The 22,799-nt window shown below is 40.4% G+C and overlaps 2 protein-coding genes across 4 annotated transcripts; one reads left to right on the forward strand and one right to left on the reverse strand.

Annotated features, from left to right (window-relative positions):
* Positions 1 to 1,110: 1,110 nt before the first annotated feature.
* heatr5b (HEAT repeat containing 5B) lies at positions 1,111 to 19,543 on the reverse strand. Of its 3 annotated transcripts, none has more exons than XM_044045734.1 (36): positions 19,496 to 19,543; positions 18,698 to 18,893; positions 18,412 to 18,623; positions 17,810 to 17,918; positions 17,524 to 17,673; positions 17,058 to 17,229; positions 16,791 to 16,948; positions 16,453 to 16,702; positions 14,279 to 14,434; positions 13,349 to 13,599; positions 13,075 to 13,186; positions 12,826 to 12,978; positions 12,640 to 12,739; positions 12,389 to 12,498; positions 12,137 to 12,300; positions 11,821 to 11,996; positions 11,578 to 11,683; positions 11,285 to 11,475; positions 10,889 to 11,048; positions 10,445 to 10,634; positions 10,064 to 10,233; positions 9,837 to 9,975; positions 9,574 to 9,753; positions 9,189 to 9,443; positions 8,307 to 8,488; positions 8,123 to 8,191; positions 7,213 to 7,392; positions 6,876 to 7,116; positions 6,381 to 6,617; positions 5,690 to 5,817; positions 4,783 to 4,927; positions 4,203 to 4,478; positions 3,661 to 3,885; positions 2,949 to 3,100; positions 2,177 to 2,390; positions 1,111 to 1,641 (listed from the first exon to the last, which is right to left on the reverse strand). In XM_044045734.1, the coding sequence occupies exons 2-36, from the start codon at positions 18,821 to 18,823 to the stop codon at positions 1,334 to 1,336; spliced, it is 6,147 nt and encodes a 2,048-aa protein (XP_043901669.1). In that variant the 5' UTR covers positions 18,824 to 18,893; positions 19,496 to 19,543; the 3' UTR covers positions 1,111 to 1,333. The 3 variants fall into 3 exon arrangements, with proteins under 3 accessions (XP_043901669.1, XP_043901668.1, XP_043901666.1); XM_044045733.1 differs by having other exon boundaries at positions 16,408 to 16,702; XM_044045731.1 differs by having other exon boundaries at positions 9,568 to 9,753; positions 16,408 to 16,702.
* A 187-nt stretch (positions 19,544 to 19,730) lies between these two features.
* gpatch11 (G patch domain containing 11) lies at positions 19,731 to 22,514 on the forward strand. Its single transcript, XM_044045248.1, has 8 exons — positions 19,731 to 19,893; positions 20,402 to 20,628; positions 20,738 to 20,779; positions 20,884 to 21,004; positions 21,076 to 21,166; positions 21,295 to 21,414; positions 22,023 to 22,104; positions 22,196 to 22,514. Exons 1-8 carry the CDS (start codon positions 19,844 to 19,846, stop codon positions 22,249 to 22,251), a joined length of 789 nt encoding a protein of 262 aa, XP_043901183.1. The 5' UTR covers positions 19,731 to 19,843; the 3' UTR covers positions 22,252 to 22,514.
* The last annotated feature ends 285 nt before the right edge of the window (positions 22,515 to 22,799 follow it).

The following is a 22,799-nucleotide window of genomic DNA, read 5'->3' on the forward strand; positions in this document are numbered from 1 at the left end:
GGGCCCAAGCACTCACACAGTGGTGCGAGGACCTATTGTAATTGTAGGAATTATTAAGTATTTGAAATTTCAGATTTATACATAAAAACAATATATTAGAGCAGGATTACTATTGCAAACAACACATCTGTAGTGTAAAACTAACCTGTTTTACGACGGTCTAATCCCAGCTCACGTTCCCTACATGAAATGTTTGGGTACTTGCAAATAATGACCAAAAAAACCAACATATTTTTATATATATAAATATAATATATATATACATATAATTTTTTCAATCTTTGTTAAAACACTTTTCCAACATCGAGATGTTTATGTCTGGACAAATGAAATCCTACAATACATGCCAGTTGTGTGTGAGGTTGAGTTTCAGCTTGATGTGATGTAGGATGTCACTGGTTTGTGTGGCAAATACACTTACAAAAACATGCCATCTCTGAGATGAACAAATTACTCCAACAAAAAACAAACAGTGTAACCACTTATCGGCAACAGCATAGTAAGGTCAAAGCAACTTTATTCAAATTTAAAAGAAATTGCAGCATTTTACAAAAGGCCATTTTAACATTGGTACTGATGTCTATCTATTCACGTGGCTAGCACTGATGAAACCACTTTTGAATGTGAGTGTCAGCATCATAATCAATAAAGCTAGACAACAATCAGCATATGTAGCTCTTCTATTAAATATAGTATTCCTCCATTTTCAGCAGACCTGTTATCTGAAAGAATGGAATTTCTGGCCTAAAACAATTTGAAGCATGATGATTTCAATGTTCCACAGTGTCTGATAAGACCTAATTTTGAAACATGTGGTAGGAATGTTGATAAAAAACAATTTTAGAACAAAACACCCTTAAGAATGAAAGAGAGATCCATCAGTAACAATCATCACATCCTAACCTGCTTTTTAAAAAACACATCATTAGATTAAAATGGCTGCCAACCTAATGGTGGTGAAAAATGGGACAGTAAACACCAGCATTCAGAAAAAGAAGAATGATGAGCAGACAAAAAGGACACGTTCAGGGAAAAATCTAAATCGAATTCATGCCACTCTATAAAAACAGGCATCAAGACCACAGATACAATCACACAATCAGAATTTCCTACAGATTTTAAAATGATTTTTAATGGTGAACATTCAAAGGCTGTATAATTATATTTACATAGCTGTCTTGATTTCAAGAAGAGTTTCAATTCATCAAAACAACGAGATGAAGAATAAATAAATACATTTAAGAAAATGTAGTAACTACACACCTGATATGTAGTATTCTAACAAAAAAGACTGAAATATTGAATTAGTCTGTGAGAGTGCACAGTGGTGTGTTCAGAAGAAGCTCGTTTTAAGTTTGATGGTTGGTGCCGTTTGTGCAGCTGGCTGAGCTTGTCTGGCTGCAGCTTTGGCTTTGCTGCTGGCCTGGTTGGCCAGCACAGCAGATTCCAGGCGGGTTTTAAGCTCAGGTGCTGCACCAATAACTATCTTGAAAGCAGCTGGATAGAGGGGGCCAATCCGCATTAAGTTCTGAAGGGCAAAATCATGCAGGCCTTTGGAGACTTGGGGCGCAGAGGAGATGGCATTTTCATCCAAAAGGTAGGAGATGAGAGTTGGCACAAGAAGAGCCAGCAACTGTACCCCTAAACACAGAAAAGTAATGACATCGTAAAGTCCCACTAAAAAGTATTAGAACTGGAGATGTTAAACAAATAAGTAATCAACTTTGTAGTAAATATTGATACTTTGAAAAAGAATTGAACTTATTTATCAAGCCAAATAATCAAACATTCAATGTTTCTCAGATATAATGATGTGAATTTATTGACTATTTACACATCATTCATTTATTGAATGATAAATGATTACTGCCATTATGTGGTACAGCACCAAACATGGAATTAACTACTACTCACCACAACTTAAAAAGCACATTTGAAGTATTCAGTGTTTTTTGAAGGAATTTAATTATATATTTTTAAATGATGACTATATAACGTTGATTATATAATACAATATTAATAGTCAAGCTGAGTAGAGATTCTCAATGTAGTCATTAATGCACTGTTGTTCTGATAGCACCGAACTACTCACTATGAAAGACCTAGTTAAAAAGCTTAACAGTTTAATGGAACACATTTGGTACTTTACTGGTCCATTAGACTGAGGCATACTTACGGTTCTGCTCTTCGCCCATGCCAACTAGATTCTCCAGGACTCGGATGCCCTCCTGCACCGCCTGCAGCTCAGCAGCAGTCGCTGGCCGACTACGCTCCACTGCCTTCAGCTTCTCCACCATAAGCGGAGCCAGAGCATGGATGTATGGGGTAGACAGAGCACGGTTGGAGTGCTGAAACACTGACAACAGTAGCTGGTAACACCGAGTTTGTACCTATATCAAAAAGAATTAAATCACTTACTTACATTGGCCCAAAACATGCAGTGCCTAAAAATGCATGAATAACGTATAGAAAAAGCAAGAGGTGTTTTTAAACGAGTCACTTGAGCATCGCGCTCCTGTTGAATTTGTTGTAACCAAGAAAAAAAATCTAGGAGCTGCTGAGATGACATACAAGTTGCTAAAGAATTATATTTAAAACATTTAACTGAGAAAACAAATCAAAACAAAGACAACATTTTGGTACAGCATTTCAAATTCAAAGAAAAACCCTCAGTGTTTGGAGCATCCTCTCAGGAACTTTGGCTTTGGCTGATGGCAGTTAAAAGCTTAATTTAGATTCGACAGAGACTGTTTTGACCTACTTTTTTTGGCCCAAGTATCAAATCACTGTATTCCAAAAAGTAATATTTCTATCTCAGTGCGATGTGCATGCACCCAGAAAAACAGGTGTGTGCAACAGATACACATTGTGACCGCCTTGCTCTCATTTGTGAGTGTGTATCAAAAATCATGCATTTATGCGCACACTCTCTTCACACAGGTGCTTACCACTGGATCACTGGAGTTCAGGGCATTTCGGAAGCGGTCCATGCAGCCCTTCTGCAGTACTGTTACGCCAACAAGTTCGCTGCTGGCAGACAGCAGGAAGAGTGTAATTGCTGTCAACATACTGACCTCATCCATGTCAGGCCTGGACTCATCTACAGAAATACACAAACATGCAATGTTGTCAGTGTTTTATGAAGCGATTTTCATTACTTTGTCTGTTCCATGGTTCATACAAGTTAAGAAATGCTAAATTAAGAAAGACAATAAAGAATTAAAAAGTGAGACTTTTTTTATGCCACATGGAAAGGAATTTAAGATTATTTCACAATAAAGGCGTACACTAGAGTGCTAGAGTGCATTCCCATTGTTGAGTTTGAAACACTTGGCTGGGACCCGTTTCAGCCATGTAGCAAATTCTTGTTTTTTGGGGTATTTACTCCTTCCTATGTTGTCTGGGATAAAGTGACAAGTGGGTGAAGTGGGGACATGAAGTTACTGTACCTCACTAGAATGCAGAATGCATCTGGACAGAAACATGTGACTCTTGTTGGTTCAGCTATCACCAGTAATGTTACTCAAAATGACAAATTAGTAAGGCCTTATTTTATTTCAAGATGAATAAATTCAATGCCTTTTCAGATTTTTTTATGGATCTGCAGGAACCCTGTCCTTTACAGGTAGGTTGAGGCCAAGGCCATCCCTCTATGCTTACCTGGCTGTGAGTACTCAAGGACAGATGCCAGGCTGCTCCTAACAAGGCTGGACCACTGAGTCTGTATGCCCTCCACACGGGCCAGTGGTGAGGTGATGATGGTTTTAATGCCCTGTAGGGCAGCAGACGCAGGCAAGGGCACCAGGTTGTCAGAAGTCTTGAGAGCAGTTTCCCTCAGCACTCCAGTGATTAGGTAAAGCACCGTCGGTAAGATAGTCATGCTTCCTTTAAAGGCAAAGAAAATGGGCTGATTATGACAAGCTGATTATATTATTGTACTCTTAATGTCGCTCAAATGCATAGAACAGTTCATAATTCCATCAGAGACTTAAGGAAACAAAGAAATCACAGCAAATTAGAAAATTATAAATTTGCCCTATGCAGAACAAGAATGCAAAAGGATCAACGTTGGGGGAGACTTGATATTAATATGTGCTGTAACTGCAGAGAAAAGGTGACAACAGGATAGGCTTTTGTGTGTGTCTGAGTGTCTGTGTTGCACATCGTGCCATCGTGTAGTTGAATTGAGCCTCAGGCCTCACCAGCAGGAGAGCAGAGCGAGGGCAGCTCTGCCAAGATGGAAACTGTGTTTGCCACAAGGCGTGCACTTTCTTCGGGCAGTCGCTGAGGCCTGAGTGGCACATGGCTGGGTGACTCCTTCACACGTGTATTAAGCTGGGGCAAGTGGCGGACCAGAATGAACACGAGCAGCTCCATTGCTGCGAACACCAAAGACTTGCCAGGGACGAGCTCTCCTGTGTCTCCGCCTTCCCTTAGGCTCCCTGGCTGAAAGTCTTTCTCGCCTCCTTCCTCCTTGCCTGAACAAAACAACACATTGACCCAGCTTACTCACACACCCACAACACTTTACTATGATTGTGAAAACTGAAGTCATTGGACAGTGATATTTACACCCTTTTGTCAAGTCATCTTTTAGAAAACAAAACACACTGGGCTTGATTTTTAAGAATATATGAATCTTAAATGCCATCTAATATAAACGTGCATTTCCATGACAAGAGCAAGTGCCAATAGTTCCTTGAAAGAGCTTTCTGATGATATAAATTTCTGGAACTCTGGGGTGGAAAATGCAGCTTAATTCTCAGCATTTAAGCTTCTGACCGTTGCTCATCTTCTGTAGCTGCAGATGGTCCTGTGCAGCTCTGATGGTCTCTTGTACAACCGCAGAGACCTGCAGCTGGACTGCAGGAGGGTCCCGGGTCAACAGCAGCCTGTGGAGCACGTTGAGGAGCTCCACTGCCAATAACTGCAACAGAAATCCCAATTATAAGAACACCACTATGTATGTACTGCATTTAAACTCTGCAGTGAAGCCTCTGACACAACTACTATGGCTCATTTTGCAATCAGTTGTTAGTAAGTGGCAGTGAAAGCCTTTAGCCCAAGGCAGGCACATGCTGTGTCCCATTTCAGAAGGGATCCTCGCTTCCATATTTCTAGACCAAAACTCTACACTAAGTATGTCATAGGGCCAGCAGGGCATGTCCCTTTTTAACAGTTTCACTTAATCTAGGTGAGAAATACACATTTCTTTCCATATGAATGTAATGATCACAAGCATGTGTATAATTGGAAGCCTTCCATATGTGGCAGTCAGTTATTTAAATGGTCAACCGAGGTTGATAAATATCCTGTGATTGATATTTGCATTGAGGTGAATATCTGTCAGAGGTAAAATAATCCCTTCAACTAGATCAATTAAATAACTATAGCTAGTTGTAAATAATGTATTTATTGAAAAAGGTCTATAAACGTTTTACTTTATCAGAGTATATCTCAGTTGAACATGGCCAAGTTTAGTCTTACTTTTAAGCTCTGTTTTTGCAGTGTTTCAGTTGAAATATAGTGGCCCTGTAATAAACTAACCAAGCAATCTTAAAAAAAATAACATCCTTAAACCAAGGATATGAATTGTTTCCTAAACTAGGAACTAGGAAAAACAAAATGTAGCATTAATATTTTGGCACTAAGAAATAATATCTGTATACTCTGCATTTTGTGTATTTACCTGGTCCTCTGCAATATGAGTCTTTGCACAATGACACTCTAGCAGAGTGTACAGAGCCTGCAGGCAAGACATCACGTGCTCAATGGGCTCTTCGGGGCGCGGGAAGCAAAGAAACTCTATACTGACACCTGAGAGACAGAACACAAGAAGCACTTAGGATGTTTTCAAGCTGTTTTTTCCCTCTCCCACCTCTGGCAGATGCAAGGAAGATAAATGGCTTTAAAGTAAACCCAAAGCACCCCCTCTTTGCTTGCCTAAGTATATTAGGCGTTCCTCCTCAACACTGAAAGTCATGTCAATGCTCTAGACCCATGGTTCTCAAACTGTGCTATGTGAGCTTCCTCTGGTGGTACTTGGAGAAAAATCAAAAAATACTATTTGACTGTATATACCAGGGTTTGTGATCAGAGTGGATAGATTAAATGATAAATAATAATAGTCACCTTATCACTCGCTCCATTTTAATCTAATTTTGCTATACCAGTGTCTGAGGACGAGGAGGATGATGAGAGAACAAATTATATTATTGGGAATAAATCTGCCTCCTGTGAAAAGTCTGTAGCTGACTTTGCTCGGCCTATTCACACCTCTGGATTTTAACGGTGTTACTTCGAGAGCTCAATATTTTCTCAGGTGGTACGTGGTATACAGTTTGAGAACCACTGCTCTAGACCACATATGATGGCTTTACCCAACATCAGATGCATCCTGTCTTTGACAATCTCCTCAAAGGTCTTCGCGGAGGAGAGGGCTCCTTGCGGGAGGGCAGGAGACTTGGAGGGAACTGATGAAACCTCTTCTTTCTCTTCATCCGCTCCAAACCCAGTGCTGCTCAGCCAAAGGGCCACAGCATGCAGGACAGGGGCCCAAGAGCTACGGTAATGGATCCTTGCCGTGTCTATAGTCTCAGGAGTATAAAATGCTCCACCTAGGAAAAGTCACAATAGTGGAAAATGTATATAATTTAAAATTAATTTCATACAAATATATAAATCAAATCAATAAAATGGTCAACTGTTGTTACAAAAGTATAAATAGAACTTCTCGAGTACATAATCTCTATAGGACCAAAAGCACTCAAAAATGAGTGTTTAGCAAGTTAAATCTCTTTTTTCTATTTGAAAGTCTACATTGAATGATTCAGACATTATATTCAGAATTTGGTTGTCAGAAATCTGTCTTGTACCATCTGGGGGCAGCTGACTGGAGAACTCAGCAGGCAGAGTGAGCAGGGCATAATCTCGCAGCATGGCCAGCCACAGGCGGCTCAGCGAGGGCAGCTCTGGCTGCACCAAAGTGATGAGACTGTCGGGTGGAAGCACATCTGTGCCCACATCCTCCTCATCTTCGTCATCATCTACACTTCGGACTGGCTTGGCAGGCTTAGACTCAGCTTCTTTTTTTACCTTCATTGCCACCACATATACCTGAGAAAGACAGCCATTGTTCACAGTCAGATTTATTATGTAAGTCATTAGCAGTGTAACACATGTGGGAGAGTTGATGAGCGCCTTCAGTCTGACCTCAGCCCACGCCTTTAGCACAGCCAGTTTCTCCATTGTGGTGGCACTTTCGCTGTACAGCTGACTGGACGAGCCCTTCCCAGCCTGCACCTTGTCCAGTGATGACACAAGCAGGTTGTGGACTCGCCGCAGGTCATTGAGGTCACTGACTACGCCACTACCGATCCACGTACTGCACACCTGTAGTTGAGAAATGAGGGGAGTGACATTTGGTTCTTGGAGGCATTATTTCTCTTTCAATTCATGAGAAAAATTAAGAACCTACATTACATAATAGAGCACTCGGGCATGATCACCTATCACACATGCCATTAAGGGGGGTGAAAAGGTGTCAAGGAAAAGCTATTAATAAATAGGACTGACATGTCAGAGCTGCACTAGTGCAGTACACATTTATAAGATTACAGGTGGGAAAATGAGTGTCATACGGCCAAGGGCAGGAGTGTGAGACAGCTTTTAAATGTACATAGACACATTGCTGCATACAGCATGTGATGTGATCCTGCAAGTTTATAGATATTTATATAGAGATATTTATTAAATGTTCTTTATGGTGATCTAAGTTATCAGCTCGGCTGAAAAAGAGAAATCCATCAGAATAAAATTTTGGCCTTTATAAAGATAAGACATAGTGCAATTAAGTGATAAGAATAAGCTAGTGATAAGACAATGGCATTAAAGCAGAACATTTGACAATGACTCAATGTGCAGTAATTAACTGTAAATGCAGTAACATATTCAAAATACATACAAATATTTAAGGCTAGATGGCAGTGGCATAGGTGTGATATTTGAATGTCTGCAGTACATACATCAGCCAGTCATGACATCTTTTGAAAGAGCATTAGATTGAAAGAGAATTGTTACTATTTATGTTGGTAACATTTTCTTCTAAATGTTGACCTCTTACCTGGCAGGCCTTAGCCGTAATGTCAGATGGTGTATCAGGTGAGAATGCAGGTCTTAGGGCAGCTCCAACCTAAATGTAGAAATTATAGTTAAGGGTTAACCTCTCCACTTTCCCTGAATTTGCTGTATCACTGTCAATTCAGCACTTTTGGGCCATACTGGAATTTGATGTCTTTTCCACTCACATTGGCCTGGTATTGTTCCAGGATAACGTGTCCCGGGAACTCAGGCTCTGGTACGGACGCAAACTTTTTAATGATGTCCTCCAGGGCCTGCAAGCCAGCCATCCTCAGCTGGTTACTGTGGTCTGTTGCTGCCATGAAGGCCATGCGGATAAGGTCAGATAAATGGAGCACCAACAGATCTCCTGGATGGGAAGAAAAACCATAAAGCACTGTGAGGAATGTAAACAAATATTACCACATTGACTGTCACCAGTCATTTGAGTACATTTCCATTCATTTCAGTGTTTCCCAGTGATCATTTAATACATTAGCTTTCAAAATGCTAAGAAAAATGTAAACATTTTCTCTGTGGTTGCTTTTTATTGCATTTTATCACCTTCCTCTTTTTTAAACTGAAAATTAGATACAGATTAAAAAAAAAATCAGTTTCCAGTATGTGCATACATTGATCTAAAACAAAGATATTGAACTTAAGGCTCAGACTGCAGAGTTGTAGCCAAAGTGCACCTTTCAAGATATTAGATTGACAAACCAACCACCCATTTAATCCCATTTTCAAAAATTGGCTCAGCTTCTTCCACAGTGCACTACACTACATTCTCAATACCTACTTGGTAAAATTCTCTTCAACATTTTTTTCTCATTCATCTGGCAAAGTGAAGGAATCCCTCCCCTTTTTGTTTACACATCTCTAGCTTGTTTCCATCTTTACATAAAAGCATTTGAATGAGCTTCTTTAGCAGTTGAAACTGCCTGGCATTGCAAAAAGATTGACTCAAAAAGGAAAACATAATTTAATCGGACTGAGGATAAAAGACCATTAATACATCACAAATATAGGAAAACTGGACAACTCCTTTCTGGCAGCATGGTGAGTTCTACCTTTGGGGTTCTTGGCTTGTGCCGAGCGGGCAGTTGCCAGGTCAAAGTGTGCTTTGTCGGCATTCTCACACAGGAGGATGATGCGGCACAAGCAGTCAGCGGCAAAAACCCGTGTCACCCAGCGTGGCGCTACTGAAGGTTTGGACTTGTCATCTTCACCCAGACCTGTGAACATGGTGTCATCGTCCATCTCGTCCTTTTTCTCGGAGTCTTCCTCGTCTTTTTCCACTTCAAATGTAACAGCTCCTCCTACGTCTGAAAGCAGACAGATAAGCTGATGTCTCCCTCTGCTTTATCAAATTTAATTTAGTTCCTTTTTCATCAGTTAATTTCCTCAGGGACAGGAAATGAAAATGTACCACATTTTGTTGTTTTGTACCTTTACCTGTAGTTGCTGCAAGGACATCCTTGCAGAGTTTCAACCAGTGAGAAAGCTTTTCAACAGCAAGAGATGACAGCATGTGGCCCAGTGTATCATGGATATCAGAGCACAGCTTCCTGTCGGTTTCCCGATCCAGCATACCAAACAGAACACCCTCCAGACCGGTCTCTGTGATGTTTAGGTCTGAACCAAGTTAAGAGCGAGTGAGTCACACTGGATTAAGGTATGACTTGATAGAGTGCATCAGGTTCAGGAATTCTACTCACTGATTGAAGTGCTGTCTCCTGCTCTCTTCGCCAGGCTCATGGCATACGCACAGACCTCTGCAGCCTCTCTCTGGGCGAGCTGTCTCAGGCAGGCCACGGCAGCACGACGCAGCAACAGGTGAGAGCTGCATAGGTGCACCTGCATGGATCCCATACCACAGGAGACAATAATTGAGATTTAATCAAATTATGAGTACCATGCTTGTAATCTGAAACTCGTCTCTTACACAGAGACAGGGCACCAGGCTGGACAGGTTGACATGGCGTGGAGCAAACATGTGCAGCTGCTGCAGACACGAGATGGCAGCTGCCTGCACGAGGGAATCAGAGTGGTCCTGCATTATGGCACAACCAACCAAGCAGGATGAGCGGATGGTGGAAATAGTTGCTCCATTTCCTAGCAAACCAGCAATACAGATTAGTGACAAACTTGAAAGAAATTTAAATTTTTTAGCAGTTGGAGGACACACAGTATGTCTGTGCATCTGCTTCAGTAGTCTGTGGTGGGATAAAGTTAATAACACTGCTCTCTGCTGGCCAGAAAAGGGTATATTACATGTACAAAGGAATAAAATGAAACAAAAGGATGTTTATGAAGTTGCTATTACCCTGTAGTTCAGGTCCAACAGTGGTAATGAGAGCTCCCAGACAGCGGCCCAAACACTGGTGTACCTCAGTGTGAGATGGGGGCACTGTGAGGAGCAGGGTAAGCACCAGGGACAGGGTGGGCTCCACGTAGCCTCTGTACATGGGACCACTGGAGTCCACAATCAGTGCCAGAGAATGCAGAGCCCATGTCTGCCAAAAACACATAATGGCAACTGAATTAATAATATCTGAAGCATGTGATGTGATGAAACAAAGCCTGGAGTAAACATTTTTTTTAGAAATGAAATACAGTGTGAAAAACAGCACCCCAGTTAACCAAACTCTAATTAAGTTTGTAGAGGAGCAGCGAAGGCACAAAAAGATCAACCACTTCAGCTAAATTTGTATTCTGATATTAGTGAATTCTTATGTATAAAATATTCATCGTGTGTAATTCATCATACCTGGACCTCATGAGAGGAACCATCCTGGGCCAGAGCCAACAGGATGCTAACACTGGTCTTTAAGTGCTGCCCTGAGCCAATTCCTCCAACATATCGATGCAGACAGCCAAGAGCCAGTGAATGGCCTGTCCTTGAAACTACATCGCGGGCTGACTTCAATCTGGAAAGGGAGGAGGAAGAATATGATATGGATCATGCGATTAAAGCAATGACACAGATGTAGTTCAGGAGAGATTAATGATCATTTACGACTGACACTTATACTGAAAACACCTTTGACCTTATCAAACAGATTTTAATGATTAAAATGAATGTGAGTTGACCAAGTTTCCCTTCAGCTTAAAAGGAGAAATAACACAGAATTAACAGTGCAGATAACAAATATTAAATGCCTACTTGTCAAAGCTGGTCTGTGCCATTCTGGCGATGAAGGTAGCCTCACCCACCACCTGAGCCATTCTGCCCAGAGCTTCCCCAGCAGCACAGCGCAGGATGGGGTTAGGATTGTCCAAAGCTCCCATCACCAGAGCCAAGGCTGACTTACGTACCTCCTCAGGACCTAGAGTACTCTTGTTTTCTGCCAAGCCCTTCAAACATAATAAAATATATATACATTGTTTCTCAGTGTACACATTAAAAAACAAACATGATAACCCCCTGTCAAAATCATGTAATGCACGATTACTCACCTTGAGGGCACTAAGCACTGCAGTAAAGATGTTAAGTTGGACTGCCTGCTGTCGAACACCTTTAGCCTGCTTAACACACTCTGCAAAGTGGTCTAGCATCTGCAGCCTGAATCATGTACAAAGACAGGAAGAATTTACAAACAACCATGCCATAAAGGAGGTTAAGGAGGTAAAGCAAGACATCACCAAAAATGTAAAATGTTGCATTTGTACATGTTTTAACATTTGAACTAATCTCCTCACCGGTGTTTGAAGGAGACATGTGGAAAAACCACACCAAACAGAGCCACAGAAGCATCGATGACAGACACACCCAAAGGGAGAGGTCCAGGGATGGCTTCGCCGACAGGGACACGAAGGTAGATTGAGGAAGGATCATGTTCTAGTGCTCCACTGCCAGATGCACTGTTAGGCTGCAGCTATTTAGGGATAATAATAGAATGCACATTGCAAACATTGGACAGAAAATCAAACAGGAAAGATTATTGCTGTTAACCTGTTATCTCATGAAAATCAGGTTTTCTATATTCTACCGACATTCATTCAGATTTTTACTGACCTGATCCTCTATGGACTTGTGGTCCGTCTCTTGGAGCCAGGAGCCCATAAGGACACTGTCGTCATAGTGACAGAGAGACCGCAGCAAAGAGGTGGTCGTGTTGGCCGAGTTGTCAGTCAACGTGAACTCAGCCACCAGCTCCCTCAGCAAGGCATTGAAACTGCCTATAAAATAAGAAAACTGGGTTTGAAATAAGAAATAAGGAATATTCATTTTCTTTCTGCTTAAAAAAAGTAAAAGGTATCACTTTACCTTCATAGGTCTTAGGAGGCAACAGCGCTAGGATGTCATACAACCTGAGCCTCACCATTGCTGCACTTGCTTTCAGGTGAGCACCATGGACTTTAATAATGGCAGGGACACTGAAAAAGTTGAAAACACATCAACCACTTGACATACATTAGACATAGTGTAACTGTGCACAAAACTATTGAAATCCTGAGACAAAGACAACATTTTTTTTTTTCCCATTTACATCTTCAACAGAAGGACATCACACTTACTGAGACATCATGGTCATCGCACATTCAATGGGAGTCATCAGCCTCCGGATTATGTCTTCTGTAAGCAGCTCAGGACAGTGGGCCACAAAGCTGCGCATGGCTACAGAGAAAAGGAACAGGAAAGATGGTCAGAACTGTATCTGCTTACATTTAAGAGCATGTGAAAGTAAACAGGTGTTCCTTTACCACACAGTGCTCCAGCTCGTCCCTCCAAGGTGACCTGCCACGTGAAAGAGTCTCCTCTGGCTTTTTCTGCCTCCAGTTCTTTCTGGGAGCGAGGGAACACATTCCTCCACAGAAGCAGCATCTTTGGGAGGTGATAGCGTACGAGGGAAGGACCTGCACACAAACACGATGTAGTGATCGTGCCGGCAGGAATGTAAATGTATTGCATATAAATCAAAGGAAGAGATGAGCAATGTTTGAGAGACTCACCCAGAGTCATGAGGGACCCTAACAGAAGCCATCCAGCCTGTGTGCGCTGCAGGGACAGGCGACTATTCTGAGCTGCTGTCCGAAGGAGATCTTCAGCTATACTCACCACCAACTACAAGAAAGAAATGAAGACAACTTAATCTTGATTTATACAGGGCAATCAGTAAAGCTGGAACAGGGAGTCAATTTGGTTTAAGATCTGCCAAAAACAAAAGACAAGGAACCCATAAGAGTGAATCAGAGAGTGATCTCTGTGCCATTGGAGATTGCACACCTTGCCCTTGGAGTGGGGGATACCCAGTGGGCACTGGTGTACACCGCCGAGCAGAGCAGCCATTGCAAAGCTGTAGCCGCTCACAGCTTCAGGAGAACTCTTCAGGTTGTTGATTCTCTCTGCACAGCGGTCAAGCAGTGGGGTCAGTTGATATGGTAGGGCCACGGCAACACAGCGTAGGCACCAAGCAGCCGCCAAGCGAGCTGCCATGCTGGGGTGCAGCAACACTGAAGTCACAGTCTCAAGTAGTCCTGGTGGAAGGAAAATCAAATATGGTTTTATGGTCCAGTTTCCAGTAATGTTTGGGGGAAATAATAATCTATTTGGCAAAACCTGAAGATAAAAACTGCACGTAAGTTGGGTTAGCCACTGTTTTGGACAACCATCGTTTATAAAATAGCCAACAAAGCACAAACCGATCATCTTTTGAGTTTTGATGCAAACTGAAGGTTACACAGATTCTCCAACACACTTTGAAAAGGTGAGTTGAGGGCTATTCCACTGCATCATGCAACTTTTCTAATTAATGTTGCTAAATTTTTACACTTCTTGAATGCAAGAATTAGCAACAATTTGTGACATCTTAAGTTGAGACTGCAGCGTGCAAAAAAAAGGAAAAAAGAAGAAGAAAGGACCCCCCCTCCCCTCGCTTTCCCACAGAAGTAAGAGAATTATGGTGGCCTTCAGTATTTCAAAACTCTCCATTCACCCATTTCTTTAAAAGCTTGTGGAGAAACATGTTAGCTCATGATGCCTTACGTAAATATAAGAGGCTTATTCTAGGGCTATAAAAAACTAATTATTTTTACTTTTAGTGATTATATACACTTACACAAAAATACTTATGGGTAGGATATTCGATTTCTGCTAATAATCCCTCCTCAATGTTACACAATGAACCTTAAAGAGCTCTAATAAACCACTGCTTACCAATAGAAGGCTCCTGGATGAGAGGTGAAGCTGTGGCACTCAAACTCTGGACTAAACTGCCCAGTTCTTTTAATGCACACACCATAACATGCTGACTGGCAGAGACGTCCGCTGCCCCCGCCTTGTTCTCTCCACTGATGTCATTCACAACTGCCTCTGTGATAGAAAGCGGCAGAAAAAGAGAAACAAAGACAAAAAAACATGATAAGATGCAGCTGAATGAGATCAAAACTCTTGCCAACAATATTGGGTATGTAGTAAGTCTTAACTAAACTAAACCCATTGAAAATGTAACAATTATTTTCACTTGATTCATAATAAGGTGGTCATCAATCAATAGCAACATAAACATTATTTGATTCAGAAGACAATTATCATCTCACACTATCAAAAATAAGCTTGTAGTAGCTTATAAACACAACAAATAACTGACTGACCACATTAAGCAATGCATCAATCTGCAAACTACAAAACTACTACTACTTCAAAAAAAGAGAGGAGAAACGTTTATGCCAAAAGCTCAAACTTTTTTTTAAATATAAAACTTTTCAGAATAAAAGAAGTTTAATTTAATTGCTGATAAAACTGTTTGATTTATCAATATATATTGTATTTTTAACATTTATTGATATCCTCAACGCTCAGATCACTGTCTTTGGGAAAACATTTAAAGCTTCTTGACTTGGCAGTCAAGTTTAATTTTCCACAAAACACAATACTATAAAGCAGGGGTAGGGAACCTATGGCTCGCAAGCCAGGTGTGGCTCTTTTGATGATTGCATCTGGCTCGCAGATTTCGGCTTTTCAGATAAAACATAAAATATTATCCATCCATCGATTTTGGAAGTGGAGGAAACGCAAGTGAATGACATAAATGCAGCACCGTTCTATTCCCTGGCTTTGGATGAGTCAACAGACGTAAGTCATTTGTCGCAGTTCAGTGTGATTGCAAGATATGCTGCTGGTGACACATTGCGCAAAGAAAGTCTTGCTGTTCTGCCAATAAAAGGGTCCACAAGAACCAGAAGTCGCATTAATGGTGAGTATTATAACAACATTATTTAAAAGAACGAATTCAGAGGCTTATTATACTCACATTTAGTTAAATTCAGTCTTAAAATATATTATATGGCTCTCACTGAAATAAATTTGCAAATATTTTGCTTTCATGGCTCTCTGAGTCAAAAAGGTTCCCGACCCCTGCTATAAAGGGACCATAGAAAACCAAATGTAACATCCCAATCCCATTACGGCTCCAGGAAATCTTTTCCAAGCCACTTTTAGCACAGACATTTCTCATTTCAAGAAGTCTTAAAAGATCCAGCTGCTTGGAAAGGCAGCAAGTACAGAGTGAAAGATGAAGTACCCTCGACCATGTCTCAAGAGACAGCAACATTTGACATTTATTAGAATTTCTCTCTCTTGCAACATCAGCACAAACAAAAAATTGTAGGTCGTCTATCATATCTAAAAGGTCAAAAGTTGCAAAGCAAATCAGAGTAAGAGTCATCCTTTATGAATGATATAAACATGATTATAAAATTGATGTGTCATTGTAGAGCAGAAAAAGAGCAACTTAAATAAATGAAAGTAAATGATGGCCAAACATAAGATGTAATTATGATAACTTGTTGCTGTTGGGGGAAATGACTTCTTAATGCTGTGTATCTGTGATTTTATTGGCACATGCATCTTTTTTGGTGGTGTCAGCCACATGTTAACAGACAGATAGTTATTACTATATTATCTGCTCCTAAGGGATTGTAATGCAGTGACAGAACAAAAATTCAAAGGCAAACAGCCATGAAGGATGTGCAATAATGAGAGGATAGGAAACTCAAATGTTGAGCTGGCAGTGGATAGTGTTAATGAGGATTTAATGCTGTCTGTTGTTAAAAATAAACACAGAGAAAAAAGGCTGATTCAAAAGAGGCAAAAGCAGAGAGGGAGACACAAAGCAGAAAAAATAACCCAATAGGGAAAGCAATCTCCACACACAACACAAGACAAAAAAGACTGAAAAGAAAAGATAACCCATTGCTGTATAGCGCAAAAGCACAAACCATGCAAAACGTTTACAAAGTGAATGACAGGTGGATTATAAATGATAATAATGGATGAGTACTTACTCTGCAATGCTCTGAACCGTGATATTTCCCCCCCATCCTCCTTACCCACTGCCCTCATTTGCTTGCCGATGGCTTGGCAGATTTCTTTGCCAGCTGCAATTTGTGCTTTCTCTCCTAGTAAGCCTCCCAGGGTGGCACGAAGCATGAAGGAGACACAGCGGCGTGAGTACACAGCCTCAACATGTGTCTGTGTGGCCCGCGGGTGGGACACCAGATCCAAAACATGGGACAGGAATGTGGCAAAGTTGCGCTCAAGCCACTGACCCCCGAGTGTAGTAACAAACACAACGTAGGCCTGAGGAGGACAACAAAAATATTACATTTTGTGGTTAAATCCGAAAGTGAAGCCTCAGATTCTCATTAGTTTCAGGAATCCAACTAACCTGTGTGACGCCCACCCGCACCTCCCTACTGACAGAGCCTCCCCCCTTCAACATCTCCCCTCCACTCTTCAGGAAGCCAGATCCACCACGCAAAAATCCAGTGGCCATCAGCTCTAGCACCTCTTCCAGAGAGGCACGTTTCACATTCTGACGCATCACTGAGGAAAGCAATAAATGAGATCATGAGGAATCATGTGATGAGCCAAATTAGTAAACATGAAAAAGGCTGAATATAAACTACATGCTAAACTCAACTTATTAACCTACCAGCAGCTTGTTTGGGCATCAAAGCAGTGGCCATGACAGTCCCCAGCAGTTTGGCCACTGCTACCCTAACACCATAATTGGAACCTTCCAGGGCCTTAAAACACATTGTGGCCATGTTCTCCAGTTCTGTGGTCCACATGAATACTGCCTCATTCTGCAGCTCCAACAGGCACTGATTAGACGAGCACAATAAAGATGCAGTCAATTTACTAACATTTAAATTACTACACATTATGTGCAGTAGAGCAAATCATTAATTCATTATACATCTATTGTAGATGCATGCAAATGATTTAGATGCTCAGATGACACAGCCTGTATGGCCTGTATATAATCCACCCAAATTGTACCATATGCAAGTGCTGTCACGTTTTCTAAACAGGAAGTTGTCTTTGCGCAACACATCTTAATTTGGGCAACTTAAATGACACAGCAAAAACAGCTTAAACCTTTTTCTGAGACCAACCTTTGCTACCGCACAGCGTACGGCCATGGACCTGTCTGTGAGTAGAGAGCGTGCATTCTTGTAGATATCTCTGTGACATGAAGCTGCTGCCCCACCCAGTCCACTGAGCACCTTCTGCAAGCTGAGGAGGATCTCTCCTCTGCCTTGGGACTATATCAACAGAATAACAGATGTCACATTTTTTTTTTTACTGTTTTTACATTCAAATAAACAATTCAACCAAAGTATTCTAGCTGTAAAATAAAATGGAAGACCATAATTCACTTCCACTTCCTTTAAAGCTTACCTCGGCACTCTTTAATGCCTTCAAAAGATTATTAATGGTGTCTGGAAAGGAGCTTCCCAGCATCCTGCCCATCTTCTCATAAAAAGCACCAACACATGCCACTGCAGCACTGTAAGACAGATGTATTTATAATAAAAAATATTACAACTAACTTCAATGCTATTTGATAAGCAAAACAAAGAAATTATGAGATGTAAACTTAGTTACGATTGTCCACAGTAAAGCTTTAAATGCATTATTATCTATACTCAAACACTATAGTATTGCAGTGGCTCAAAGAGGACTTTACCCTCACTGAATAAAAGCTAGCAGAGACAGATGTTACAGATTGATGAATAAACTAATATACCAATGATCTGCTTATATGCACTTAATCCCCCATTTAAACATGTCATTCAACAGATCAACATTTGGCTTAACCCTAATATCCTTCAAACTATGCTTACGGTATTATTTGCCTGAAAGGAGCACTGTAAATATTATATTCTAATGTCAATGTGTAGAAACTATGATGTGCACAATTCATGTTCTAAATAAAATAGCCTTTAAAAAAAAACCAAAAAAAAAACCACACACACTGTTATATCGTAAAGGGATCTTACAGTTTGGTTGGCAAGTATGCAGGCGTGTCATCTTTGCTTTTGATGATGTCATTGCATTTATCAAGAGTCTGGAAAACTGTGAAAGTGTCACCGATGCTGTAGAGGGTGGCAAGATTTTTGGCCAACAGTTTCCTTGTTGGTGGTCCTGGGGCACTGCTGATTAGTCCTGTCAGTTGTTCCACCAGCTTCTTCTGCTTCTCCTTCACATCCACCTGTCAGTGAAATACAAAATAAAGTCACACAGTATTCATACAAAAACTCTAAAAGAAGAAAAATGGAGAATCACCTTATTTGCAGCCACAAGCACTTTATCCAAGAAACGGAGCCATTCAAAGACGAATACGGGCCTCTTAGCTTCTGTGATCTGGGCCAAGGCATCTTCATTGAGCAGCAGGCTGTGAGCAAGCTCCATGGCAAGTACCTTTCAACAAGGTGCTGTACTCCCTTGCCTCTGTAATGTTAGATGAAGGGATGTGCCTGCCCTGTCAGTACATGTATCTCATTAGTGTCCAATCACATTAGCTATGACTTGGAAAGAATTGCGATTGTACCAGCACATTAGGCATATAAAACAAAACTGAGGAAAAGCCACCATAAATCTCAACAGTCAGCAATGAGGATATAGAAATACAACATAAAAAAAATACTCTGATGTGTTAAAGAGAGAAGGCGAGATGTTAAATAAACGGATCATCCGATCCATTCATAGCTTATCGTTTAAAATACAATCAAAAGGGGTAACAAAAGAGTCCAAGTCACTTACTTGGACTCTTAGTAAGTGTGGGTCAGTAAGACATGGGAAATTTTGAAGTCCCAACAGCTGTCATGAAATAAACCTAAACAGATAACACACTTTTGTGTCCTGTGTTGACAGCAACCTCCCTCTACAGCTGTTCATCAGCAAGCTAGTTAGCAACTCAAGCTAGCCTATTCATACTAAGAACAAGCTAAATTCCGGATATACATTGTTGCCAAAACTGAGTGGGACCTCTCTAGCGTCATAGCTTCAATCGTTCAAAAACATCACAGTAACGACACCTTCTTGAAATTTGTAACATGTATGTGGCCAAACTGCTCATCCTACCTGTTCCGATAACCCGGGGCGAATGACGGCGACGCTCGGTGGTGTTACATTTAATTTCGTCCGGTCATAAAACAGTTAAATGATAAGCAGAAAATGCGGTTATAATATAGAAACACACATATTGTACAATAAGTGTATTTTTTCACATGTGCATTGGTGCACACAAAGTTCATAAGCTCTGATGTGAAGATTTTTTTCCCCGGTACGGAACGGAACATTCGATATGTTGTACCTTGTAGCTACACGGAATGTATCTATGAACGAATCAAACATCGTTGAGCGGTGCACTACTGGACATTTTATGTAGCTTTTGTTTTCTTTCATTTTTCCTGCTGTAGTGTGGTCATAATGTCGGACGAGGAAGAGGATTATATGTCTGACGCTTTTCTCAATAAAATGTAAGTGTTTGTGTGTCTGTCGACGTCACTGGAAAACACGGCGATGTTTAAATAGTTGTGTTGGGAAGTTGACTAATGTTGTCGTCAATACCAAGTCATGACCAAGACCAAGATAACACTATACTATGTACAAAATGTCGACGGGCTCCATTTAACTAGAATAATAGTTTTCTAAAATTGCAATGTTAACTGGAAACTGAAGAATAATAAATCACCACAAGTATATTCTAAGCATTATGTGAAAACAAAATAATTCTAATCAGCCAATGTCATATAACATATATGTGTTACAAGCCAATATTATGTATAATAACCTGACTGCATTGTACTTGGGAATAATTTATACAACATTACCAAGACTGACATTTAGTACAACAACACTGATCGTGTAATGGTAACCAAGGAGTATTTTCCTGTGATAATACACACGTTTGGGTTTGTAGTTATTGTTACAAGAATAATATTTTTCTTTTACTAACATGTTTCCCAATGTTCCTCTTTCTGTCAGACAAGATGTGAAGCCTGGAGTCAACATGGTGAGGCGGGTAAAAGAGGCAATGAAGAAGGAGACGAAGCAGAAGGAGAAGAACATTCAGAGCCGACAGAAGACCTACAAGGAGCAGGAACATGAAAGTCGAGAAGCAGCTCTGCAGAGTTCAGTCAGCAGTGAGAACAAGGGATTTGCACTTTTGCAGAAAATGGGTTACAAAGCTGGTCAAGGCCTCGGGAAGAAAGGCAAGTTTTCCCTTTATCACCAGAATGTGGTGTAAAATGATCTTGGTCTTTCTCAAACCTCAATTTATGTCCACAAATCCAAGATGTATATCATTGTTTATTTCTTCAGGAGCGGGAAGGGTTGATCCAATTCCCCTAAGCATCAAAACCGGTGAGCAATATTTTGTTTTTTTTTGTTGTTTTTTTATGACAGTGTATTGGTCAACAACATGCATTTCAACAAATGTCTTACCATTTCCATTTCTGTGTATGCAGACAGAGGTGGCATTGGAATGGAAGAGGTAAAGAAAAGAAAAGCTGAGGAGGAACTTGAACATTATCGACAGAAGGTTCGAGCCAAACAACAGAATGAGACCCGATCTCTGGAAGATTTTAGGTGAGGTTTGCAGTTGTCAGTGAGGTGTTTTATTGACTGTCTGTCTGTAATTTTGAGCTGCGTCTTTCCAGGTCAAGGGTGAGGACAGAGCGAGAGGAGCGCAAGATTGAAGCAGATTTCAGAAAGAGTCAGCGAGCCTGTGAGCAACTTGACACTCAGAAGGTTTGATGAATTGTGACTTTAGCACAGAAATCGTTGTGACAACATCCAAGTGTAATACAAAAACAATATTACCGCAGAGAGATCCAAATCATGTTTTTTCCTTGAACCGTTCTTTTTCTTCATTACAGAACATCACTATCCCCAGAGAAGACTGGTACTGGCCAAAAGTAGATGCTGAGGAAGAGGAAGAGGAAGAGGAAGATGCTAATGAAGAGGAGAGTGAGGAAGAGGAGATTGCGGAATTAACAGTTAGTAATCAGTTTATTTTAAGATTATTATGTTTTTCTCTCCTGTCATTGATAATGGCATTTAAACAATGACACATATTGGAACGTATACCATCATTATATTCATTTGTCAGCAACAGGCAGAGATTGAAAGTGAAAGTGTGTCTGCTTGTCATTGACTGTAGAAACATTATATACATTAAATATCTACTTACAAAGTGTATGAGAGAGAGGGAAGGAGGGAAAGTTGGCTAACTTTAGCTGGAGTTCCCTGGGAGAAAAGTGTCACCACCGTCATATTTGTCACAGTCCATCGTCAACTTCCTCGTCTTTTTCAGCCGTTTATATTTTAAATAATCTCTGCTGTAGACCCTTATTTTTGATTTAACATGTGACCTTAATCTCTGAGGACACACCTCAGTAATCTTATCTTTTAATATAATACATCTCTGATAGCACTATAAATATTTAATTTAAAGACAATAATGTGTATTTGTTAATATTTGTATTAGAGTGAGTGATCATTTTGCTTGTATATTAATTGGCACAGGCTATAAAATGTGTTGAGAAGTCAGTGATCATTAATCCAGTATAATATTGAATATATTTGAATATATTCTCTGTTACAGGCATTTGACAAACTACAAATTTTGACATCCTATTTGAGAGGAGTCCATTTTTACTGCACATGGTGTGGGACAACGTATAATGGTAAGAGTGATGACAATATGGCTGTATTTTTATTGTCATTTGTATTGCTTTTGCTGACATATTTCCCTTTTGATATTTTTCTGTTTTCTAGATGAAGATGACTTGTGCTCCAATTGTCCTGGGGATACAGCAGCAGACCATGAATGAATGCTGCAGTACCTTTTGGTGAATTTGTCCCAGCAGGAAACAACATTTTACAGTGTGAAACAGGCTGATTGTAACATAACATAGCAATCAGAATAGATGCAGGATATATTACCATCTCATTTAAATTAGCTGTCCATCTCTGGAAGACCATCACTGTCTATGATGTTCAGGAGTTGCAGTCTTCAATTTCTTTCTCCATTAGAACTTTGTGATACCTTTTTTAATATTTATGTTTTGAAATGTGTTTTCATTAAATGTTTAAATACTTCTTCCTTGTTATCTTATTTAAATAATTTTGCAATACAAGAAAGTACTTTGTGTTTGAACTTTGATTAACACCATACAGAGTTTTGACTCAAATGTGTTTATAGTTCCCACAAGTCTTACTTGTAGGTAGAATAAAAAAGAAGCTTTATGGGAAGTGTTGTTGTTGAATAGCAACAAGAAGAACAGGTAGTTGAAGAGGGACCTATTCAGCAAATATAGCTATTCCGCTTCCACTACGGTACAGTTTATCTACGGTTATATTCTTGTGTTTTTAGACTAGT

The sequence above is a fragment of the Solea senegalensis genome, linkage group LG15 (assembly GCF_019176455.1).
Source record: "Solea senegalensis isolate Sse05_10M linkage group LG15, IFAPA_SoseM_1, whole genome shotgun sequence".
Classification (NCBI taxonomy): Eukaryota; Metazoa; Chordata; class Actinopteri; order Pleuronectiformes; family Soleidae; genus Solea; species Solea senegalensis.